This window comes from Manacus candei, unplaced genomic scaffold (genome assembly GCF_025592945.1).
Source record: "Manacus candei isolate 608988 ecotype Guabito, Panama unplaced genomic scaffold, ASM2559294v1 h1tg000056l, whole genome shotgun sequence".
NCBI classification, from domain to species: domain Eukaryota; kingdom Metazoa; phylum Chordata; class Aves; order Passeriformes; family Pipridae; genus Manacus; species Manacus candei.
Window position 1 is genome coordinate 9610235 of NW_026138104.1, and position 26107 is coordinate 9636341.

General features: G+C 44.3%; 1 protein-coding gene across 6 annotated transcripts in view; it reads left to right on the top strand.

Annotated features, from left to right (window-relative positions):
- The window catches only part of JCAD (junctional cadherin 5 associated), a 60049-nt gene extending 34272 nt beyond the window's left edge, over positions 1-25777 (top strand). For 2 of the 6 annotated variants that reach the window (XM_051802299.1, XM_051802300.1), the window contains exons 2-5: positions 9734-9773; positions 9871-10095; positions 16284-19939; positions 23943-25777. In XM_051802299.1, the coding sequence (XP_051658259.1) occupies positions 9736-9773; positions 9871-10095; positions 16284-19939; positions 23943-23977 (3954 nt within the window). In that variant the 5' untranslated portion in view covers positions 9734-9735 and the 3' untranslated portion in view covers positions 23978-25777. Of the gene's footprint in view, positions 1-9733; positions 10096-11461; positions 11818-16283; positions 19940-23942 lie in introns of those variants that run through there. The other 4 variants (XM_051802297.1, XM_051802298.1, XM_051802303.1 and 1 more) reach the window with 3 other exon arrangements.
- The last annotated feature ends 330 nt before the right edge of the window (positions 25778-26107 follow it).

Below are 26107 nucleotides of genomic sequence, written 5' to 3' on the forward strand. Positions count from 1 at the left end.
TACGTACAAGGGTAATATAGAAGGGATAACACACAGGAGAGGATGGTAGTGTCCGAAAATGAGTAAACAAACAGATGTGTAAGACTATGCTGAGAATTTATTTACTCCAGCAGACACAATCCTTATCTCTTTGAAAGAGGAGAAGACCACACCAACCTTGGAACGCCTCTGCTCCCAGCCACATTTGTGAGCGGGAGAAAGTGTTTGTTTACGGATCACTCCTCCATGAGTCCTGGCCTGACGGGCCGGCCTGTCCTGCTGTGATTAGTAGGATGCTAATGCGTGTAATCCTTTTGATCACAGAGCCCGGGCTCTATAAGTCATGTCACTGTCACCTCAAAGAAGTTCAGCTGTGTGATAGATCCCTTATTAAAAAATTGTGCTTTGAAAGATTTAATACAGTTATTACTGAGATCCTTTTTTTTTCCCCCTTTTCTTTTTGGCTTGTACAGATGGAGAGCTTTTCTATTAAAAAAATACAAACAATAATACTTATCCATGTAGTCCTAGCGTGGGAGTAGCTTATTAGCACTCTGCCCATAGGTGTTTTAGGTGGGATGATTAGACCATAATATCCTAATTTTAAGATATGAGTGACAAATGTAATTCCCTGTGCTTTGTCCGACCAGACTGGATTTCTCCATACATAACTGTAAACAGCATGGAAACGTTCATCCAAGTCTTAAAAAATATCCACTTCTGCAGTTCCTTTCAGGGATGGAAAGAGTTGACTAGTTACGCTTTGTTTAATAAATGTACTATTTTCTTCTCCTGTTGTGACAAACAAAAGCTGTCATTTGAGGAAATACACCATATGCTGCCAATTGGTGTAAGGACTGGTTATATCTGGAGCACAGAGTAGCAGTGAGTACTCTTTTACAATTGCTCCTTCTCTGAAAAAAATCTGGACCAATTTCAGTGGAGTAATGTGCTGTTCTGTCATCAGTGGAAGCAAGCTGTTGACATTTTGAAAACCAGCTAATACAAACAGCGGTATCTGTGCATTCTTGGATGTATCCTCTCTCCCTGTTATGCCTTTGGGTGCTTATGAGCCCCAGCGAATCAGTGTTCAGTTGGGGATGGATTGGTCCGTGAAATATTTAAAAATCAAACTTATTTTGGATACCGACTCCCATCCATGCACAGTCAGACGTGTTTTTCAGCATTGTGTGAACCCAATACTCAAATACCCACATTAATTTTAAAAAGTAATCTATCTCTCTATCATTTTTTCTTGGCAAATCTGAGAAAGCAAACTGTGAAATCTCCTAACAAATGGGGCTGGCAGCACCTGGAGAGTACTTGCTAACGTCTCCCCCAGGAGATGCTCTGCACTCTCTGTCATGCTGTGGTGGTGGGTTTGCAGATGTATGTGCATGGGTGAGGTACAAGACAGGAATGACTACCTTCTGAGAGTTAAAGAAACTCTTAAGACTTGCTCCTCTCATCCTCCCCGCTTCCTAATTTTATTGGAGACACATCATATCATTAATTTATTCTCTGGCATGGTTCCTCAGTGATTTCTTTTTGCTCAAAGAATGCAAAGAGGATGTGAGCTGTAATTTTCACTGTCTGTGAATCTTTGTGTTAGAGAAAAAATGTGAACTCTCCTGCCCACAGGTAATGAGGGTTAAACTCAAAAATTCACAGATTTCTTTTTATATTCTTTGAGATGAATGGGAGAGACTGGCCTGGGAAGACATGCAGAGCCAGCATAAAGTTGGCTTATCTTCCAGAAGTGACTTTGGCACATCTTCCTTCCATGTAGAAATGATTATGCATTTAGAAGTAGCTGCTTTGAAGCCTTTAGTACAGTGTACTTTGACTGTGATGGGAACTTTCTTGAAGCTTTGCTTGGTGCATACCTGTGATCTGATATGAGTCCTTTGGTCAGGACCCTGTTCTGGTGCCCCCACTCAGCTCATCTGCTGCTTCTTCTCTGCTCAGAAACCTTCCTGAGCAGTGGTGTGCCTCTTGTGTCTCAGGCTTCCTATCCCTCCCATCCCTGGAGGAGAGGAAAGTTTCTGTTCCTACCCCTGTGCCAGGCCTGCTTCCCCTTGGCACGCCCCTCACTCTTCCCTGCAATGCAGAGGATGTTGGGAAAGGGGATGCAAGGACAGTTTTAGTGGGGGAGGGGGAAAGCCACATTGTAATTCAGGTGATGTGGCTCTTTATAAGACTGGGAGACTTGTACATAAGAGTTCTGATTTTCGTGGTAATGTGTGGGGCATGCCAACAAAACAGTAACTTTTTGGGGGGGAGAGAAAGGAGGAATATCAAAAAGTTTAGTTTCCATCCCACACCCTTGGTTCTGAGGGTAGGATCTGCTTCATCTGCACCATTTCAGATAGATCTTTGTTGAGGCTGTTGTTGAAAACCTGTATTGATGGATTCACAGACTCCCAGCATAAACAGTGGATAACTATCTTTATGGCTAGACAATTCCTCCTAATATCTAGCCTAAATCTCCCTTGCTGCCTGCTAAGCCAGTCCCTTTGGTTTTCCACATCTGCAGTGAGAAGGACAAGATTGTCACTGCCTTTTAGCAGCCTGACATATTTAAAACTTATCATCTCTCATTCTCTCACCCTCATTCCTCTTCCCTCCTCTTTCAACTAAACAAGCCCACTTCTTGTACTCTCTTCTCTAAGGGTCACATTTGGCTAAGCTTTTTATCATTCCTGTGAGTAAGTGGCAGTGAGCAGCATCTTGCTTGAGGTAGGGCCCAACCTGGATATAGGGCTGAGAGGAGTAAAGAGCCTGACATGTGATGCTCCTCTTGATATGTCTCCAAGCATATTCAGCTGTGTGTACCAAGCCCTGCACTGCTCTTACCATAAAATTGTGGAATTGTTAAGGTTGGAAAAGGTCTGTAAGATCATTGAGTCAAATGATGTCTTCTGTCTTTGTAGCTCTAGCCCCAGAGCCCCAGCTGTACCGCTCCGTTTCGTACTTTTGCATTGCATCCTTGTTCTTCAGCATGGTTTTTTACACCTGCCTCTGTTGAATCTCAGTCATTCATTTCAGACTGGGTCTCTAATTTATGAAGATTTTATTCTAATTGCAATCCCTGAAAATGCTCACAGCACTCCCTACATATTTGTAATTGTAATCTTCCTTCTAATTTACAAGTCATTAATGGAAATACCAAATAGAGCAAGACCCCAGGCACAGCCCTTATGTGTCTTTTCAGGTTGACATTGAATTTACTAACTATTCCTTGAGTACAGATTTGAAGCATTTGTATACCTGCCCAGAGTAAATTATACCTCAATTGTATTCACCTGGTTTGCATATAAGACTATCACATGCACCCATCAAAAGCTTTCCTCATTCCAATGTGTGACTTCTACTGTTTTTTCTTCCGTAGTTACTCTGCTCCCAGCTCTGTCAAAGAAGAAAATTAAATAGATTAGACTTAATTTGTTCTTGACAAGTCTGTATTTTCTGTTTTCTCATGACTTTATCATGTGGAAGGGGGGTGCAGTTGCAGTGCAAGGTGGGAAGCAGGGAGAGGGAAATTTCCTGGATTGCACACCTCTCCCTCCTGCTCCAGGATAAATCAACACGTGTTATAAGCATTTACAAGTGGATTGAATAATAATTTGTCTGATTTGGTATCAAAGCAAGGCTGTTTGGTCTATGATACCCCAGATCTGTCTCCTTTCCCCTTTTGTTTGAAGTTAGATAATATGTTTGCCCTTCACCCATCCTTTGAGAATTTCTAGAAGGGTTTTTTTTCACTGATGGCTTGGAGGCAGCCCTGGCTAATTCCCTACTCCTTCCTTACTCCTAGCCTATGCTTAATTAAGCCCCACCGAATCAAATACATCCAACTTGCATTAATATTCTCTAATCTCTTTCTCCTCTGTTCTAGAGAATCTTTGCGTTAAATATCTAACATTTAATCATAGTGAACATCATTGTTGAAGGCTCTTCAAGCACATGAATTTTATCTTTCCTGATGGAGCGTGTGTCTGCAAGTCAGTGGATGTGGTGGTGGTTGTTTCCATAGCAGAGGGCAGGGGCATGGCACAGCAGCACATCAGCCAGCCATTTATGGTCCTATCTGACTTTATTGTCCCAAAAAGATGAAATTAGCAAGGTAAAAACCTCGTTTAATGTGTTTTTGATAAGCTGTCTTATCTGCACACATGCAAAACCAGAGTGAGAAAACAGGAGCAATTAAGATGGCCAAAGCCTTAGATATTCTCCTGGGATGTAGCTCAGGGTTATATTTAGATGGAGCAAGTAGCACCATCTACTATTAAAACTTCAACTACAAGAACCTGTTTTCCATTGCTGTAGTCTGTCAGGCTTTTATCATTTGATCTGAGACTTTCAGGTTGTGTGTCTCTCTCAGGATAAGTTTATTTTAATACTGTCAGCTAAACCAATGCAACCATTTCCAAGAAAAACTAGGGGGAGGAGAGAAGGAATGTTGTTTTGCCCACATTAAAAAGGGGAAAGAAGATAAATCCTCCAGCTTTTTGATTGAGAGCTGCTGTGCCATCATGTTCAGGAGTAGCATCTGTGGTGACAAGGCTCGGAGACATCTGCGCATGTCCTCGGCAGACTCATCTCTGTTTCCGGCTACTCCATTTTCCAAAGACTTTTCCCTCTCATACATCAGCACCCCCCAGCCTCTGGTGCTGAGCAGCCCCCTCTTGACCCAGCCCTGTGCAGAGATGGTGCTCATGCCGTAAACTGCTGCAGGGGATGTGCCAACAGAGCATGTGCTGCTGGAGGGGGATCGTCCCTGCAAAGATGGCTCTTGCTTCTTGCAAGAACAGGTGAGATGGGATCTCAAATCTGGGAGCAGAGAGCCGGCACAGAGGTAATTCTGCTGGAAATGTAGACAGGACAGAAGGTGTTCATCAGGAGGGGAAGGAAGAATGGGGGGTGATGGAAGCAAACAGAGGACTGGCCAGGAGAAGCTGTAAGGGGTGCAGGAGGGTGGGATGGGCTGGCTAGCACAGTGGTGGGCTGTGTGGGAAGTGTGGCTGAACTGGTGGAACCAGAAGACAGGAAGACAAGGAAGGGTTGCTGGAGGGATAGCAAGAAGGACAGATGGGCAATGGGAAGAGGGAAATGAAAGCACTAGGGTGCATGGTGGTTAGAAGTTAACAGGGGTGGGGGGGATATTGGGTTGCCTGGACAAAAGTGTTGATGTTGGATTAGGTGGGCAGAGGAATGGAAGAAAGCACAGTAGAGAAATTACTGCAACCAGTTTTTTTGCTTATCCCATGTTTTCATTGCGTGGACAGCTGATTTGCCACACTTGGGTTGATATGCAGAGCTACTAGGTTCTTGCAGCAGTTGCTTTGAACGTACCCGGTTCACTTTTAAAGCTAAGTCTTTCTTTTAAAAATCAGGTTGTAGGCACTTCAGAGAGGGTGCCTAGAATGGAGGGAATTGTTTTCACTTTAGTCTGTCTGTATAAATACTTCTGTCTGGCACATGTCTGATATGAAATGGGAATAATGTCCCCCAGACGTGAGTGAAGATAAGCTAGTTTAATGTGTGACCCATCTAGATAATATGCTTTGTAATTTAAATGCCTGTTAGTAACTCAATCTTCAGAACAGTGTTTGGATAACTGCTGTAGATAAAACCTGGGAAGACTAGCATCACCTAGTCTGCACATCAACCGGGACAGGAGTCCTGCAGAATTCAGTAGCCTCCAGTCATGTAATTACAGACTGCAGCAAATTGTGTGTCCATGTGGGGTGCCTTGATTTTGGCAATTCTTGCTGCTGTAGGCATAATTCTGCAATATGAATCACGTTCCTTCTATGTTTTCTATTAAAAAAAAATCAAGTAGCAGAGAGCTGAAGAGATGTTATAGAAGGCAGCCAGGGCCAAATTCTCTGTCACTTCTGGTCTCCCAGACCAATATGTGGCTGCTGTGCCAGGATGCTCTCTGGAAATTGGGCTAACGAAAGGAGCCTTCCAATGGGCTGTTTGGAACACCATGAAGGGAAGGTTCAACAACGTGCAAGCTATTTCAGAGCATGGAGGTAAGAACTGCTCCTGCCACTGCCGCAGGTGTTAGCATTCATCATTGCTAGCACTGGTTACCATACAGATGGCAGTGGTACCCTCCCAAAATAATAAGGCTTGGGAACCCCTGCCACTGAAAAGAACTACAGACAAATGCAGATCATCAATAGAAACTCGTGTGTTTTCCCCACTGAGAATGAGCTTGAAAAGCAGCTCAGAGGAAACTCTAGCACCAGATTTCTTCAGGGTGTTTTTCAGGAGTGCTTTGGGCTTTTCTCAGTGCCAGAGATGAGATCCTCACTCTTGGACAGAGCACCCCGAGACGAGGTGCTCTGATGACGTTTCCATCTGGTGGTCCCATTGTGTCCCGCTCGCTGAGGCTGCAGCTCCCCATTGTGTCTGCCTGCACGGGGGCTGATGCTGATTTCCGCCATTCACGCTTGTTTCTTTGCATCTGAGCGTGCTGCTGAGAAGTTTCCAGAGAAAAGCTTGGCCCCTGTTTCTAATGTAATGCAGAGTTGTACTGGCTGCTGGGGACAAGTCGGAAACGCTGGCAAGATAGCAGGCATCCTCAGGAAGCAAACCCTATCAGAAAGCACTGATGTCATTGGCAAACAAAACAAATGAGCGCTGGAAAAACAAACTGTTTTCCAGCCTTGTTGATCTTCCCTCAAATTAGAAGCTCTGCACAGCCTTTACTCTGTGGCCCAGTCTGACAGATTATTTACATGACAGTGCTGCAGCAATGGTTTTGTTACTCCTGCCAATCCAATTCCTTTGATTTTATTTTTTAGATTTATTTATCTAAGGGAGGGTGGGGTGAGTGTCCCAGTGCTGAAGCCAGATTTGGAATGCTGGCCAGCATCCTTGCAGATGCTGGTGCTGACATGGTTGATGTCCTGCAAGCTTTGATCAGGCGTGACCTCCAGCTTCCCTGCCCCTGGCCAGGTCCTACGCAGGGGATGCCACCTCCCCACAACTTCTGCACAGCCCTTCAAGGCATGTGTCCTGCCAGTGTCCCAGCTAGCAGCCACCTACCACCACTGCTACTGGTTCTTTGGAGCTTGTGCCATGAGCATGGAGCATTTTTACATATGGTGAGTCTGGGTAGAGCTCGTCAGGGGGTTGGTGCTGAGGGCACCATGGCAGGCAGAGCAGTGCGGGCTTTACCCTCTTGGTTGTTCTGACTGCCGTGTTGTGATGGGCACAGTGATAGCATCCTGCTTCCAGATGGGCCTCCCCACCACCCATAGCACTGTGGGGTTTTCCCTTCCACATGTGATAAGTTTGTGGAGCAGGAGGAGGCAGTCACACCAGTTCCTCATGGTGCATTTCCACTCGTTGCTCCTCACTGCTGGTGCTAGAAGGAGGATCAGAGTAAACCCCACGGTCTGGAGGTTTCTCATTCACTCATCTTTTTCTCTCTGATGCCACCATGGCTGCAGTGGCGGCAGAGAGGGGGTTAAGCTCTGCTCCAAGACTGCCTGATAATAACAGGAAAAGCACATTTCTTCTTTGCACCTGTGAGCGCTTCGATGGGCTTTCTGCTGTTTATGGTAGTCACATTGGATCTTTCTCTCCTTAGAAGCTGAACAGCTCTAGCAGCCAGCTGTTCTCTTTGCTCTGCTTGTACCTGGCTCCTTGCACAGTCCGGGCAGGGGGTGGATGGAAAATCAGCTTTTTAGGTCAACATTCAAAAATAACCCACAAAGCCTTCCCTTCCTTCCATGAGGGAAGGGTCCCACTCCTCCCTGCTTTCTGTCTGCTTGTACTTACTGCTGGCTCGCCTACTCAGAGCTCTTACTGGGAATTTGGAGTCCTGTTCTAGCAAGGGCTACTCCTAAAATATCTTCAGCACAGAGCTTTATTTCTCTGTTTTTAAAGGGTGTGTAGTGTTACATGTGTGAAAAGGGAAGAGATTCATTAAGCTCTAGAGACAAACCGGTTTAAGTGCTCAGCAGGCTCTCAGGCTGAAAAGCCACTTCTGCAGCATTCCAGGCTGCCAGTTAGGCTGTGGCTCTGCATAAAAATCGTGCCTGTTTTTCCACACTGTGGGCTCTCCTTGGGCGAGTGCCGTGGCCACTGTGGGCAGTGCAGGGCAGATGTGGCTGGAGGGTCCCTGCATGCCCAGGAGCTGCACACCAGGCTGGCCCAGAGCAGCTGGTCAGACCAGCTCTGTAGCCTGCAGAGCATGCAGGAGACAAGGCAGAACAGAAAATGGGTGAGGTGCTGGATAGGCAAAAAGTGGCCATAGTATATAGAGGGCTGCAGCACAGAAACTGGTTTATATAGTAAGCCAACCCATCCACTTCTGTGTATATGTAGCCTGGGAGATTTGGTCCTAATAAACACACAGCATCTATCTCAGTAGTTGCTCCATTTCAAGGAAATAATTGTCAATAGCAGTGAACAGACTCCTCCCTTTTTGCGTGCCCAAGGAGCGCATTAGAGACCAGCGTATAAAATGTACTTGCATGTCATGATCTTTGCAGGGACAGTCTTCTTTTGAGCAGCTGCCAGTGCTGGACTCATGATTCACAGGTGGACCTGCTACTGCTAAGGACATACAGTACTCACTAGGCATGTTAAATGAACTCCTCATGCAAGGAAAATCATCTTGTGTTTTATATTTTACATAAAGAATTTATTTCTGTGCATTTTACCTCTTTATCCACCTTTTTTAGATTTCTTTTTTCTGGTGACACAGTTCAAACAGGGAGGAATGTATCAGAATGGGTCCATTGTTTTGCATAACCTACAGTACAGAACGTTACCTTCCACTCGTTTTAAAACTCTGGAAGACTGGGTGTTCTGTAATTGCCATAATAAGCTGTGAGAGTGGTATAGACAATAGAGATTGTTTCTGGCCAACTAGTTCAGTTTACTGGATCTTTGCTCTAGTCAGTGCAGAATTGAGGGCTGTCACTGGGCAAGAAAAATCTTGACCATCCTGTGTCTTGGAAATCATTGAGACACAATAGAGGAGGCCATTGCAGATTGTTTCCAGCCGTGTTACTCAGTGGAAATGTGCTGTAAAAACAGCATATTTATAATCTTAGGTTTTGTGTTATTCTAGCTGAGGACTGCAAATTTCCAATGGGCCAAGGCAGGGAGAATAGAAAGTAAACTGTAAAAAAGACTGTTTAGCTGGGGTGTTGCACGATATTACCTGGGTTTCTCATGTGGTTGCATAATTCAGTTTTGTTCTTATATATATTTTGTCATTGTTCATGTGAACTTTTTTTTAAATTGCAATAGGCAGACCTGTAGGGAGAGGCATATTGTCCTGTAATTCGCTCCCTCCTCCTGCAGCAACTTAAAACACAGTATAGAACACACCTCTCCATGACTGGAGAAAAATAGTTTTCTAAGGAAATGTCTGCTCAAGTTGTGGGTTTACCTCCAGTGCAAAGATTTTTTTGAGATCACATTAGTGAAATCCGAAAGCTGCAATCACCAGTGAATTCTTGAGTGAAAGGGACTGAGTCAGCAGCAGCAGTGGCAGCACGGCATCTGCTGCTTGGCTGAGTGCAAGGAGGTGTATTGTCTAGGGAAAGCCATCACATGATTCATCAGCATCTGCATGCACTTTGCTTCATCTATTTTATTAAGAGGGTGGAAAACCGAGTCCAGGGGATGAGATTTTTAGCTTCAGTAGCCTAGCAGCTGATCAAAGATATCTTTCCTTGTTTAAAGCAGTCTTCTGCTTATTTTTGGTTTTGTTTTCTAGTGATGGGTCCAGCTGGAAAGAGCTTTCTGATGGCACAGCTGTGAGTGAAACCAGCAAAACATGTTCAGTGTCGAGGACCTCCTGATTTCTCATGGATACAAATTGTCAAGAAATCCCCCTGTTTCATATGAGAACAGGTATGATGGATACCGGCATGAAGTGACGGGGAACAGATCTGCTCAGAGGTCAACACTGAACGGGTTTGAGGCAGAATCCAGAGCTGGGGCCTACGGCAAGAAACCTCTGGTGAAAACCAACTCAAGCAGCACTGAAAGCAGCCATGGGAGCCAAGGGAGGCAAACAGGTCCTGGTTACCACCATGACCTTCAGGGTTTGTCCACTTTTCATACTTCAGAAGGGGGGTAAGTTTCAGCATCATGCCATGGCTTTGCTTTCTCTTTCTTTTGGTCCTGACAGGTAACTAACCACAAATCTAACCCTTAACCCCATCTTCCTGTGATCCTTTCCTGCTCCCATCCTAGTGACCGTTTCCATGCACTGGATGTCCACACAAAGCAGGGGCACATCCATTCACCTTCTACTAGAGAAAGGCCTTTGGGAATACTGGGATGATTGGAAGTGGCTGCATGTGGGAAAATTTGATTTAATTATGTGGTCTGTATCAGAAAGGCCTTTCTGATAGGCTTAGGGAAGCTCAGTCCTAGTACAGGGAAAAATAGGGGGAAAAGTTCTTCCTTTTCTTCAGTTTTAAAAAACTGAACTCGGCTTCTTCTGCCACATACACACTCCAGTTTTTGTTGCAGATTCAGCCACGTGCAGCATGGTGGGTGCAACACACCCACTTTTGATGGGTGTTCCTGTACGCACTGAGGACTTTCTTGTTTTCCTCAGGCCACGCTCATGGAGTAAGCATGAGAAGGTACCTGTGCACTTCTTTTTAAAACGTCCCCAAGACAGTGGAAGCTCTTGTCGTCACACCATAAAACGAGCTTGTACAATTGTGATTGCTCGACACCGAGTACGTGCACACCGGGGCTGGGGCCGGCTGGGCAGGAAGAGCTGTGTGTACACACCACTGCTCGGCCATTGTTCTGCAGCTATTTGAGTGCTGCAGATGAACAAAGGAAAGGGGCTCGAGCAGGACTGGAAGCCAGCCCAAGTATGACGATGGTTTACAAGGAAAAGCCCCTTCCTCCTGCCGAGTGGGCTTGAAACTGAAAGCAGGGCAAAACACTGTCACCTTGGGAGCTTGTCCTCTTACAAAGTCCTTCAGTAACGTAGCAAAGCCATGTGTCCCCTCACTGCTGGGCTTGTCTGCTCTTTCCCTTCATATCTCTTCCCCTTGCAAGCCCGTTTGCCTGGAGCAGGAATGGCTGCTGGTTGCCAGCTAGGATAATGGGCAGGAAGAGGTAAAGCCCTGTAAAGCAGTTGTAGGGCAGCAAGTCCCAGTCAAGGTGAAGATTTGCAGGTAGAACCATCCATTCTAAAGAAGGAAGGACAGGACACAGGTTTAAAGGTAATAAGGAGGCTCCTTCCTGGTGTGTTTTGGATGAAGTAAACTGGATGGCAAAAAAAGTGAGAGAAGATACTGAAAAAGAATGAAAGAGAAGAAAATTTTAAAGCAGGGTGAGAGAGGTGGTCTCTTTCTAATATCTCAAAATGCAAGGAGTGGAACCTGTCAGTCTACAGGATAGTTAAATATTGTATCCTGGTTTTTAAAAGTGGCTTTTCCACATAAAATAGGGAACATAGCCCTGGAAATGGCTTTGTCATGCTTTCATAAAAATAGAAATATTTTCTTGATACTATTGTTACAGCAAAGTCTGCTTCCCAGTGATCCTACTGGGAACTCTTGCAAGGCACTAGCATCTGGGAAAACCTTCATATCAGCCATCCCTTCCTTGCCATGCCTGAGTGTGTGGAGTGCCTCCAGTGCAGAGCGTGACACAGCCGCGGCCCTGCTGGTCCAGGAAGGGAGGAGCAAGCTCCCTGGGCCGGATCCAGGGAAGCTGCAGCTGCAGCACTGTGGCACCTGTGTGTCAGCTCCTGAGCTCCAGGGTGATAATCCCTCTCCAGACCCACTCCCCTGCCCTGGGGAAGCACCTGAGGCACGGGGCTGCCATGTGAGTGTGAGCTGCTTTAAAACTAATGAGAAGATATTTGTGATGGCCCAGTTTGGAGTGTTTGGGCCTGTGGCAGTTGGGCCATAGTGAACTCCACCAGACATTTTGATATTGCTGCCTGGTTTCTGGACTGTTGTGGGAAATAGCCTTCTGGTTCTCAGGCTGGCAAAGAACTGCACACTGTAGAGACCTGGGGACCATTTGGGCCCAAAGAGGGGATGACCATCCAGCAAGATACTCTTTGGACATTACAGGCTGGTGCTGCTTTCCCAGCCAGCACAGTAGCAGGAGAGGGCCTGAAGAGGTGGTGTGTGTGTGTCCCAACTACCTTCACAGACAGTGACCAGCTCCACAGCAACTTGGAGCATGGCTTAGGCTCCTGGGCCAGGGAATTAGCTACACCACACTGTTGTTTACACCACTGGTGTAGAAGAGCTAATCACCTCCTGTACACCACAGGAGTGAGTGATGTTGCCAGCCTCGTAGCTGCCTTTGCAGGCAGGTTTGCAGGGCTTGGGGTGTTTTGTGATGGCAGGGCATGATGGTGTTGTCTCTGCTTATTAAGGTTGTTCTGCTAATTAAACCTTGCTGAGGAGGAGAGAGGCTTCATAGCAACGGCATGTGGGCATCACACCACCCACTGCTCCTGCTTCACATGATGGGGGAGTGATGCCCTGGTGGAGTCAGGGAGTGGGGTTTTGCTCTATCCTGTTGTTCTTCAGGCAAAGCGTGAGGGAGCAGATGGTGGGAGGGCTGTCCTGGCTGTCCTTGCTTAACTGAGCATTCAGAGTCCGCAAAGTAAAGGTTTGGAAGAGGAGACAAGTCAAAGAATATGGGAAAGCTGACCCTTTCTGGGTAGAGATGAGAGGGTTCACAGAAGGAGGACTCTTCTGTGTGGAGAGAAGAGGCACTTTGCTTAGCTGTTTGTATGGGAGGAGTTATGTTGGTAGGTAGAAAATTTAGAGATAAATAGATAACGTTGTTAATGAGAATATTTTCTGGAAAAATTAGAAAAGCGTACTGGTGTTCCGCAATGCTGAGTCTCAGAAGAGTGTATGTCGGGAGAGGATCCCAAAATAGAATAGAAGCTGCCAGTGTCCAGAAAAGCCCTCTGAAAATTTTTCCACCTCACTGCCTTTCTAAGAGTGCCTCTTTGTTGGGCCCCAAAATCTGTGCCGGTGCCTGCAACTCAGGCAGGGTGAACTAGTGAGTGCCCAACACCTACTGCTTGCATGGTGTCAGTGAGCAACAGGGACAGACACTCTACAGATGCCCCTGCAGTGGCCTCATTCTCCAGGGTTTGGACTTCAAAGCCTGTGCCACACTCTTTCACTTTTGACCCCATTATCTGCATCACATGAGGTCCTTCTGGTCCAGTGTCACCTTAGGGAACTGGGCATCTTCAACCCACTGCTCTGAGCATGACAGCTCAGTGAAATGCAGTCATGCAGCCAGTGCAGGGTGGACTGATGGCCTCATTTCTTGTAAAGGACTAAAATTCATAGAAAGCTAGAAATAGTTTAAGGGTTTTACACAGTTTTAATTAGATTAATTTTATGTAGAATCAGTTCAAAGCACTTTGACAGCAAATGTGCTATCCATTAGAAGCAGGCCGGTTAGGAAAGAGTTCATAATGTTAAAATCCACCTCCTTGGTCCCATGGGACCACTCTGTTCTCAGCACTTAAATCTCCACAGTTGGTCCCATGGGACTGCTCCATCCTTGGCACCTCTCCCAGCTGTGAGGTATCTGCAAGCTGCTGTGTCCAGGTGTGCATCAGTACCAGCACATCATGGAGAGACTGAATTGGGTAGCGGCACAGAGATGAGATACTGCTAAGAGGGACTGTGTGGTCTTTTCACTGAATATATGTCATGGTCACAAAGACTGCACTATGACCGGTACTTGCTGTCCAGAGTTGTGGCATTGCTGAGGCTGTAATGAAGCTTACTGAACTTGGAGTGGCTCTTGGAAGCTTCCCCTTCCACCTCTGCATTGACTGCAAGACTCGGAAGTGTTACATGTCCTGGAAGGAGGCACTCTCTGCTGCATTTGTGGCCACAAGCTGTGGTCATGCTGTGTTGCCCCACTTCCTCCTGCCTACCTGCCACCCCTGCATGCAGGTGTGAAGGAGCTGCTCTCCCAGCGCTGGGAGCAGAGGAAACTTCAAGATAGAGCTAAACTGGAGGGTCCTTGGAGCATCCCCTTCCCACTGTGCAGTGCAGTCTCATCTTTTCCAGAGGTTTATGGGGTCCCTTATAGAGACTGTCTGTGTAACCATTTCTAGTGCCTTAGCCAGGAGCTAGAGAGGCTGATACTGTCTGTCCTTTGAATAGATCTTAGAAAAGATCAGGTTTAAAATGCTCTAAATACTGTCCTTTAAATGTCTTTTCTACATTCCTGTTTCAGTGATGACATAGTACAGGTTGCATGGTGGTTTGTATCATGTTCTGAAGTTCATTACTGGAGCCTAGTTATTAACCTTTAAAAATAAATTTAATCTTTTAAGCAACTTTTAATAAATGGAGAAACAACCTTCCTATTGATAAGAATTTGGGTTTATTTTGTTCGGTTTTTTTAAATGGTGAATTAAGCTTTGCAACAACATCTCTGGAAATTTAAAAATCAAGATTTTTAGATGCTTTTCTAGGAGATGATACCACTGAAACAGGAGTCATTTCAAAGAAGTCTGATGGCCTGCGCTGAACAAGATGTCAAACTAAATAATTGTAATGGTCTCTTCTGATCTTGGAATCTGTGACTGTGTACTTCCTGCAATTTCTGTAGACCCTTTTATGATGATAGATGAAATCAAACAGAAAGAGCAACCTGTCCCTTCCCTCCTCACTATTGCTAGACCCTGTTTCTTACCCCATTTTGTAAGCACAGATACAAATGGTGCCACAGCAGTATGGGGGTGAAATGAAAAGGTAGAAGACAGCATTTGTCCAACTATATGTTTCCACGTGGAAATGTTCATTGTTACTGCAATCAACTTTCTGATATAGGAGGTGTCCTGTTATATCTCACTGATTAATGAAGACGTCTGTTGCTTCCTGGGGTTCAGCAATCCAACTGTATTTCGTGCTTCAGCAGCAGAACATTTTGTTCAGATGTTCAGTCTTAATCCAGTTGAATTAATATGAACAAGATGCTCCTTATCCCAGTTTGATTTTAAAACTTTTAGACTCACAGGATGAAGTTAATATACATTAAAAAAAATTGCTGTGGATTTGGATGGCTTAATTTTCCTTCTGAATTTTGACTTGTATTATGTCTTCACCAACTCCTATTTAAATAGATCATTGTTTTTAGTAAAAAAGAGCCAGATGACACTGTTTATATACCTTGGGGTGAAGAGAAAAGAAAGGAATTCTTGAGTTCTAAGTACATACTTGTCCTATTTCTGTCAATTTTGATTTTTCTTTCCAGTCTTATGCTGGTGGCAGCCACATAGTGTAAAGGCAGTTATATTGTTGGACACCTTAGGTACAAGAATAGCAGAATGCAATTCAGGTAGAAAATTCATTATTTATATAGAAGGGTACCAATTTTGTTCTGCAGTAATGTATAAAACAGTTTATACTCTGTTCAGAACACACAAAGAACCCATTCTGTTCATGTAAATCTGTGTTCTGAATTTCTAATCTGCAATAAAATGTCCAATGTCTTCCATATTTCAGTAATAGATTGTTGGAGGTAATCCCTCTTTTATTTAAAAAATTATACTTCTTTTGATGTATTTTACATTTTAAATATTGGTTCTGTCTTATTCAGAACTGTATTGATACATCACCATTGTTGTGACATGTGATTTAATCCAAAGCACTTTGAAGAATTTTATTCCCTTAGAAAGATGAACAAGAATCAATTCTGGAAATGACATGTTTAATTTCAGCACTTATGTTAGGATGCAAATCATGTTGCTGACAGAACGTATCTTAAATCTTACAAAATAGCTGTCTACCTGTTCTCCCTACCTGTACTGCCTGGAATCCTGTTAAACTTGCATACCACAGCAGTCTGTGGTATGATTTTGATTTAGCAGGGTGCAGAAGTAAGTTCAAGACAATAATTTCTGGTTTTAGAATGGAATCAGAGAATGGCCTGGGTTGGAAGGAAGCTTCAAGATCATCTAGTTCCAAGCCCCCTGCCGTGGGCAGGGACAGTTTTCTAGTGTCCATCAAGGAGGACTGTGCATGTTTGCACAGCAAACTGTGTCCATTTGTCTTTCTTTCTAACAGCTTTGCATAGCTAACAACATGTCAAAAGAGCTTCTGTCCCTTCCTTTACTCACATTAATGACTGACTTTTAAATCCTCTCATTAAAATCAGTCATCTGGTTGCAAATAGATTACACAAACCCCATTGGCATAACTCATCATTTGACCTCCTAGTGGCCTTATCCATAGGACAAAGAAAGGGCACCTGTGCATGCTGCCTCTGATGCTGTGGTTTTTTTTCAGGGTTTGTGACAGGCCTCATTTAGCACGGTCTTCCCAACCCAAGACTGATAAAGATCTTGCCTACTGGAGAAGACGAGGACAGGACTTCAGTGTGCTACTAGGCTATTCCCAGAAAGCCACTGTGGAAATGAAAAGCCTGGCTGCAGCCCCGGGGGCACCCCGGCACCCCAAGGAGAATCAGCTGAAGGTGGGGACAGGTGCAGGGTATGTCAGGCGAAGCGGCTTGCAGGAGAGCTGTGAAGTGCCCAGTGACTGCAAATGGCAGAATCTGGGAATGGAAAGCTGGAACCAGCCAAAAAAGGTAGGGAGGCAAATGTCCGAGGGTGACAGGGAGAAGCTGCTCCAAGAGCTGTATTCACTGACCCTGGGAGACAACGTACTCAGCACCCACAGCAAGGGGAAATCACAGTCATTGCCGAGGGTCCTTTCACCTGAGAGCATGAGGTGCGTGGAAATACCCTCCCTGACCAACAGTAACAACTCGCTCAGTGTAACTAAAACTCCCTTCTATTCCCCAAACAGACTGAGTGTGGAACCAGCCAAGCACCATGGAACGGGAGGCCATTTCCTTCCCCTGGTGAAACCCAAGTATGGGAGACCTCTCAAGCCTCCATCCTATGAACTGCAGCGGCAGACTAGGGCACCTGCAGAGACCGTGGGTTTCCAGGACCACTACCAGAAAGATGAACCCACCTCCTACTTAGCCAAAGTTAATGAGCCAAGGCAAGATGTTTGCATTCCAGACTCTGGTTTGGAGCCCCCCGTGTACGTACCTCCTCCTTCTTACAAATCCCCACCTCACCAAACCGTGACCCCACGTTCCCCCAGTGAAGTGCCTAACGCCGACACGTGCGCCAGCAGCGATCCACAGGGTGCTGCAGAGCGGGTCGTCCCCTGCCAACGACCAGCCATGAATACTTTTGAAGTGGTGGGTGACCCTTGCAAAGACAACCATTTTCCTCATGGGAAGCAAAGCCATGCAAGGCGCCCTGCTGACCACCTGCGTTCTGTCCAGTACATTCCCTTTGATGATCCTCGGATACGACATATTAAAATTGCACCACTGGAAGGTCTGCAGGACAACGCTAAATACACTGAAAATGCATGTAGTCCCAGTTCTGGTGCTTTGCAAGAGAGAAATCTTGAAGTACAGTACAACAGTGCCTTTGTGGATGCATCAAACTTGTCCAGTTCTGCAAAGGGAGAAAGAACTTCCTACAGCTCCACCCATAGCAACAGATGGTTGGCACCGTCCATCCGAGATCAGGAAAATTGTGCCTTGCCGGACCAAAGAGACAATTGTAGTGCAACTAATCACAGCCCCCGTAACGAAGCCAGCACAGAGTACACGAAAGGCAAACTTTCTGTAAGAAATTCACATATGGACAGCACCTGTGAGACTGTTACAAAAGTGAAAAAGTTTGAACCTGGAACTGGGATGCAGAGCAAAAAGAGTTCAAAGAAAAAAATGAATGAAACTATATTTTGTTTGGTCTCTATCCCAATTAAATCAGAATCCAATCTGCCAGATACAGATAGGAACAACAACATAACCCAGAGCCCTGATAAGAATGGGTTTGATAACAATGGGGCTTTGCAAGAACAAAGTCTCTTAAGTATGTCTTCAACGGACTTGGAGTTACAAGCGCTTACAGGAAGCATGACCAATAAAAATGAGTTACAAAAACAAGAGCTGTGGAGACCAGAAGAGTTCAAACAAATGAATGACCTCAGGTTTATTCAGCCTACAAAACACAGAGAGCTCAAATATTCTGGCTCCTGGCCAGGTGATCAGTACAAAGACCAGCAAACACAGACCAGTTTCAGTGAAGAACCTGAAAGCCCACAATTTTTACATGGTACAAAGCCTGGGCAGCTTGATAGTAGCAATCTGCTGTCTCCAAAACGCCTGGGATGTACAGCATCCACGATAGGGGCAAAACAGACAGGGTCACCTTCTGAAGAGAGAGGCTGCAGGCAGAGCAGTTATGGTATGAAGGGTCAGATGTACCTCAGCCAGTCTAGCAACAGTGCATTTTCCAGGACTGCCACCTCAGGCCTTCAGACTCCCTCCCCAAAAGCCCACCACAGCCAGCTTGTGCCTGCCCAGGAGAGGGAAAATGGCCTTCTTTCCAAGGGAGATGTAGTTAAGGGAGAACCAAGTGCTCCCTGCAACAGTAAAGAGCTGTTTGGGCAGTTCCTGTTGAAACCTGTAAGTCGTCGTCCATGGGATGCAATAAGTGAGCTAGAAAGTTTTAACAAGGAGCTGCAAGGGCAGGAGGAGAACACAAGCAGTGAAGAAGACTTGGAAAGTGCTGCAGCCTCTCTGCAGGCAGGTGCCCTTATGCAGAGGAGGACATCCAGAAATGAGAAATCAAACCAGGAGCCAAAACATGGTGGGAAATCAGAACTGGTTATGCCAGAGGTGCCTGTATTTAGGTCAGGAAGAGTTAAAAGTAAGTCTGAAAGTTGGAGTATGGGGACAGAGCATGGTGTTGAGCCAAGCTATGTTGGCTCTAAAGGCTCCTCGCATCCAGGAGGGAGCAGTGAAGGAGTCAGACCAGCAGATGGAAGTCTGATAACAGAAATGGGGACAGGGGAAGCCAAGAGCAGCATGAGCAAGCAACCAGTTCATGTGGGCCCTGTCAAGAGAGCTTTGTCCAGTAGCTCAAGCAGTTCATGTCACAGTAATCCTTTCAATAATCCTGTCTTGCAGGAGATGAGTGAAGACCAAAATTACCTAGACTTTGTTAAACTGAGCAAAGGTGCAACTCCCACAAATAATACAGTATTAGAGAGAGGCTCAGTAGTACATTTGTCACTAACGAAGAGGAACCAAGGGTGCTCTGAGCCAGATTTGAGGTCAGTGGGACTTGCTGTGGCCCCAGAACCTGGTGCTAACAACTCTGATCACTCTTCAAATGCAAATGCAGTGGAAATCCCCGTGAATGAGTCATTGCAGGCAAGAGCTGCAAGAATTTTAGGTATAGATATAGCAGTGGAGTCTCTCCTTCCAGATGACCATGTTGGGCCCCACCCGGGCACTAGTCCTGCAAATGGGGCTCAGGACTTTGAGTCATCGTCAGTGGAGAGCACAGTAAGTGACAAAGTAGGAAAAAAGGAGGATTCTTATGAAGGCAGACGAAAGTGTGGCTGGACAGAGAGTGCTCTCTTTGTCAGAGCTGGAGGACGATCTTTACACCCTGATGAATGCCAGACCACTCACCAGGAAGCCAGTGCTAAAACACGGGTAACTGAGCAAGTTCTTGAAAAACCTGTGAGTCCCAGCCAAGGTGAGGACCAAAACTTGGTTTGCAAGTCACCTGTGTATCAGCATTCAGAAAAGAGAGTGAGAAGCACCTCGAAGGTGATAGAGACACTTCAAGGCAAGCTCACCTCTCCTCCGAGCCGGACTGCCATGGATCGCTTAGTGCGGATGAAAGAAGTTGACTCTGTGTCCCGGATGAGACGTCTGAGCATTAAGAGCGCAGACTCGGGAGAGGAGGTCGATGAGGAGAAGCTGTCAAAGGTACAAGAGGAGAGAGGAAGCAAACTGGCAAGCTCAGGGGCTGTTTCCAAGCGTGTTATCTCTCTCAGTGAAAATGGATGTTTGGGTGGAATGGACAAGAAGAAGATCAGCAGAGATTTTTCTTTAGGTAAGACCCTATTGTGGGAGATCCAGATGGGTACTCTTTCCTTATGTAACGGGCATGATCGGTTTGCTTATGCCCACATATACTGCTCAAATAGTAACAGGCTGTAGGTGGTACTACCCTCATCTGGGAGCCACCCACTTTGCTCTCCTTGTGGAAAAGATGAGTGTTCTCTGATCCCATTTTAGGAATAGTTACTGTAAAACTCATTTGTGATACTGAAACTCATTCACAGAGACTGGAGTGCTCTCTACGGTCTCATCTCTGTCTAATTGTTCCAGGGAATGATCAGGCTAAAACAGTGGAGTTCCAAGACAGTCACTCTGGTGCCAGTGCTTGGGAACACGTGGTGATTTAATCATAGCCTCTCCCTGAATGCCAATTTTTTCCCTCCCTAATACCTAAATAGACACATACTATATCATAGTTCATAAGAAACTAAAAATAAAAATCTGATGTACTTCTATGAAGCCTCTGGGAAATGGCTGCATTCAGAGGCCTGGAAAATTCTCTCTCTCTCATGAACATTCTCCAGATCAGATGTTGAGAATAACTGTTAACCCCAGGTCAAACGGAAACTTGACTTTTTCAGTGAACACCTTTTTTTCCCTATTTTTTGGTGTTCCTCATCTCTCGAAAGCATATAAACTTGTGTAGTCCATATGCATCCCAAAAGTAACACAAGCTGTTCTCTCATCAAAACTGTTTTCATACAGCATTGTGTTGAACGACTGAAAATCAGTTGTTGCCATAGCTCTCTGTAAAGGGATAAATCTCCCAGGCCACCTGCCTAGTCCATTAAATTAATTGGAGTGAGCAAATGTACGGTGTGAAAGTTGTTAAATTAGCATCAATCTCCTCCTCCTTTTTCCATCCTCTCTGTAACAGCTAACACTTTACCTTGAAATCTGCACAAGTTATTCATTAAACCTCATCAATATAAATCTGTTCACAGTTTTCCAGTACAGAAGGACTGGAATTAAATGGATTATACTTTAACTGGATTTAGGCATTTCTATCTGAAGAGAAATGCTTGTATGAGTTCGAAGTATTGACTCCTGCAGTCTTGCAGCCTTCCCCTTCATGTCTTTTTCTGTATCCTACATCTTTGTCTCTCTCTGCTCTGAACTGTATTTCTCTAGACCAGATTTTCCAAACAGGCTAATTCAGCTTTCTTGTACCCATCAGGTCTAGTATGCACCACATGCATTTCATATGCTTTCCTCCCTTGGGGTTTCTGCTGGAGTGAAGAAAATATCTGTTGTGGTGACATGACTTCAGGGATATATCAAAACAGATTGTGTGCATTTTATTGGAGAGTTATTCTGCAGTAAATTAGGTCTAAATTTATCCCTCTTGCTGACAATGCTAGGCTTGTGTTCTGCAGAGTGTTCCCATTGCAGCAGTTCCCTCACAGCCATAACAGCCCTCACCATGTCTGGATGGCAGGGATTTCCTTTCCTGCTGCACACATTCAGGATAATACACACTCACGTGGGGTGGGCAGGCAGCTCCTCCACTGACCTCTTCCCATTCAAAGAGACCCTAATTTGTCAATGGCCACAAAATCTTCACCTTACTTTAACAGCGAAGGGCTGAAGATTTGTGTTTATAGAAAGGCCTGATGTTGTGTCTTCCTCTGTTAAATCTCACTGCAGCTTCCAGACTAGCCCACTGGTACAATTGTAAACCCAAATGAGAATTAATCCTGGAAAATCATTGTATTCACTGGTTTTAAAGAGCAAATATTCCATTCTAAAAGGCCATTCTATTTGAAACGAGGTAGGGTTAGTCCTATAATTGCAGACTGGGCCTGTCACAGAGGCTGGAGCCCTTAGCAGAAACAGGCTTTCACATGTATAATGTAGCTTGGCAGAGGAACAGTCATCTCAGAGTAAGAGCTCTGCCAAAACTCAGTGCAAGAAGCTCATCTTACTATGCAAATACTGCCATTAGAAGAAGAACATCTCCAAGTGTTCCCAAATGCATTGGATGTCTTTTCTCCTTTGCTGTTTGAAGACATGGGGCTGCTAATCTGGCTTTGTTTCTGTAGAGCACATTTCAAATGAGCTTAACCAAATGTTGAATAAACATTTCTGTTTCAGTGCTAGAACTCCAGTGTCTCTGCCCCTCAGAAGGGTGACATAGCCTGGCAGTCTGACACTTTTGTGTCCTTGTGTAGGTGCTGAAAGCATGAGTAAGCATAAGTAAGGGAATAAACTGAGCCATCCAGAGGCTCCATGTCTTGTAGCCTGATTTTATCCCTCCCTCCCCACCCCTACCCCTGTCCCGCCACTCCCTGAAACAGTAAGCACCTGCAATTTTGTGGGGAATTCTCATAATGTGAATGTGTCTGGCCTTAGGAAAATCAAGTTTCTGAAATGTAAATTCGTTTTTATTCTTAGGTCAACCTGTCACAGAATAGTTCAGAATTTTTGTATGTTCTAGCAGTTTAGATGGCAAAATATTTACAGTAGAAAAAATATTACTGCATCTTCCCACACCATCTGTGCATTAAGCTTAGAAAGATGCAACATTATCCTGGAGTGCCCTAGCCCTCAAAAACTTTTTTCCTGTTGATTTTTTTTGCATTCATATGGTGTCTGTTTGGAAATACCAAAAGAAGCTTAGCAGTGATAAACAATTCTGAAATGATTGGTGTTGCTGGCACAGACGCCTTTCTTGGCCAGCCTATCAATTTGAGGAGGGTGGGCAAGAGCAGTCGTAAAGGATTCTGCACCAGGAATCCACCCAATGGGGGCAAATCCAAAAGTCCTTTCTTAGTCAGTCCCCCCCTTGACATGAGTCTGGATGCTGCAGATGGACACTTGCACACGGAAGCAAAAATTTCCCTTGGGGATTTTTATGCTTGTTTGAATGAAGACATTCACTCACATCAACATGAAAGTCCTGAGGATGAACGTTTTACTCCAAAGTGTGATATTTATGTGTGGAACTGTTTTCATGCTCAGCTGTTTAAATGCGAGTGCTGTGGGAGTACAGCCCACGGGAGGGACGTTTAAGGTTAGCACAGATACTCGGGTTGCGTAAGAGCAGCAAGTAGCACACGGCAGCACAGGCTGCAGTGCCGGTTTGTCCAGGCCCCTCTGCGCCTACAGACTCCTCTGCAGGTAGCTGTGGTTCCTCCAAGCCATGACTGTGCATCCCAAGGGTAAGTCAGGCACCTGCACGATGGCACTGGGGAGGCAGACCGCACAAGGCAAAGCCTTTTCATTGCAATCCTATCCCAGAGTCACAGGGGTGAAGGACGAGGCTCATGTCTGCTCACTTTGTGGCCAACACTAGGATAAATCCAATAAAAAAATCTGATAGAAGAGCGTCCCTTGGGGATTTGGGAAAAGGAAAGGCAACGTGTGGTATGTCCTGTGAACTGACAGGAGGTAGGCTGAAAATGAAGAACAGTGTTAGTAAGCCAGTCCAGTGCTTTAGTGAATAAGGTTCAAAACGTGAGCTGCGGTTTTGCAGACTGAAGTGAGACAGCCATAGTGATGCAACACAGCTGTGCTTTCCTGTTTTCTGTTGAATTAATCTGAAACCAAGGATTTGCAATCAAACGAAAAGACCCTGATGACTGCATGGCATAATCACTCCTTCAACTAGCCTTAAACACCCTGCTAGGATCTTTAAAGCATTTACTGCTCCTTCATCTTCAGTACAAGGAGGAGCAAATCTTATGTCTTTTTCTCCCTGTCAAAGCATCTGAGAACTAGAAGTAATCACTCAGCATTCAGTGTGCTTGTTCCTACCTACCAAAGGCCTCCCAAATTCTATCTCCATGCATTTGATCAAACTTGTTCCCAAATTACACTGGTATAAATACAGAATTTGGGTCAGGAATGTGATATGTATCTTTAAGGTGCTAAGTCCATATCAGCTTCTTTTTTTTTTAATAAAAGCTAGGGAAAACATGTCTCATTTCGACAGCTAGTAATACTGAATAGATTTCACAATACATTATTAATAGTGCTTTCTTGTTTTGTTCCAGATACCTATGACCCCACCAAAGTTGAAAAGGTGTGACGTTAATGAAGAGGAGAATAGAGAGATTTCTGCTCTACTAAGAATGTTTCACTGATTTTTTTTTCTGGGTGCTTTTTGTTTGGTTTTTGTTCTTTAATGTTTGGAAATTGTCTCCATTTGTGATGTTCATGGTGTACTGACAATGCCTTTACCACTGCCACTAGGAATTAGCTATTCATATCTGAAAATGTTGCGGAGACCACAGAAAAATCTGACTTCGACATTGGAACCACCTGGCTTTGTAGCATTTAAGACAATACCTACCATTGGCAAAGAGTTTTCATCTGAACTGTATTTCAGTCTTTAGCAGGGATGGTGAAATTTATAAAGTGAAGTGTTACATTAGTGTAAATGTAAACATGTGAGATTAGTGAAATGATTTTTAAAAGAATGTGAATCTATAAGCTAAACTTCTAAGTATCTACATTCTAAACTTTGTTTAACTCAATGGAGTTTTGGCCATAAGTAGAAAGTGCTGCTGCACTATGTAGGGGAAGGAATGTGAAAGAGTAGCAAGGACTGATTTTGAAATTATTTCTGACTTCCAGAGTTTGAATTTACTTGGATTAAATACTTGCCACCTAGAGAGAAGAAAAACAAAAACCCAAAAGCTTCTAAAAGATGGAAGACTTTTGTAGTACAATGTACAGAACATGTAATTATAGTAGCTGGCAACTAGTGTTTCAAACCAATGCAAAGTATACCACTGGCTGTTTTGCACTCAGTATTACCTATTTTTGTTTTGCTGTTTAGAAATTCTTTATATGAAAGAATAGTAGCTGGTTTAAAATAGCCCATTTTAACAAAGTAACTATATTTCTTGTTACAGAATACTATCTATTTTTCTACGATGTAAACAATTGCTAACAAGTGGCAAGTATAAAGAAGTATTATTATTATTATAATTATATTTTAAGAAGACTTATTCCTCTGAGTGAAGGTGCCCCAAGCAGATTTCACTTGTTTATCTTAATGCACACACCATATTGCCACCTACTCAGTAGTGCTACCTTATTTTGTTCTGAAAAAGCCATCTATCTATGTATGTATGTCCTACAGGGTTAATTTCTATTTTTTCCCACTCAATCCTTGGATCGTTCTTGGAACCACTTTCTGAAACACAGCTGAGAACTGTCTAGGCTGGTGTTGCTGACATTCCATTCCTGGGACATTCATTACCAAAAAGTGAGTTTGGATCTTTGTCCCAGTGTCACTGAATGGCTCAGATAAAATACCTGCTTTCTTTCTTATACTTTGTTCCCTTTTGCAGATTATGAGTTTGGATATGGCCAGTGTACAAAAATAAGCAAAACTGGGTTTAATTCTTCCCTGAAGTCAACAGTGTTGCTGGGGAGAAGTTCAGGTGTCTTCTTGATGGCATTTAAATACATGGCTTTAAATATATTTTATCTGCACACACAAATGCATGAATGACAGAATTTATAATAAAGCCTGTGCATTCTGCCCTTTGATCCTGAATTAGCCTGCTTAGTATCTGTGTCTTAAAAGCCTTTATGTCCATTCCTGTATGGTTTTTTTGGTAAGTACATGTGTACTAACATTGTTCTGATGACTTGTTCATGTACTTCACCAGTCTATTCTACTGGCGTTTTCTGGTTTCTAGCATAATTTTATTTTTTAAAGTCTTCTAATTTCATGAAATATTTTTTTCCTAAGTCTGTAATTTGGAAAGAACGATGGGGAAAAACATTCATCCTGTGTTTTGGCAGCAAGAATTTCTTGTCTGTAACACATGATTCTGTTACATATGGACTATTTAAAGCTTGCTTGAAAGGAAAATGTGGTGTATAATTTATTTTATTAACTCCTGTGCATGATGTGCAGCAATACTTGTTGACAAACTGTTCCTACCACTCTTACTATATTCACCTTTCTTCATCACCATCTAGGACATCTAGGGGCTTGTAAATAGCTACAAAGCATGTTTTGCCCCCTACCCCCCTCCTCCCAGCCAATACCCCTGACCTGAATACTGCCCAGTTCTGAAAGAACTCCAACTGTTGTCATCCCACTTACCAGTAAAGCTGAGATGCCTAGCAATTAATTGAAAGTTTTAATTTATCCTTGATTTCTGGAGAACTGTAAATGGTCCCATATAACCAGTCCTGC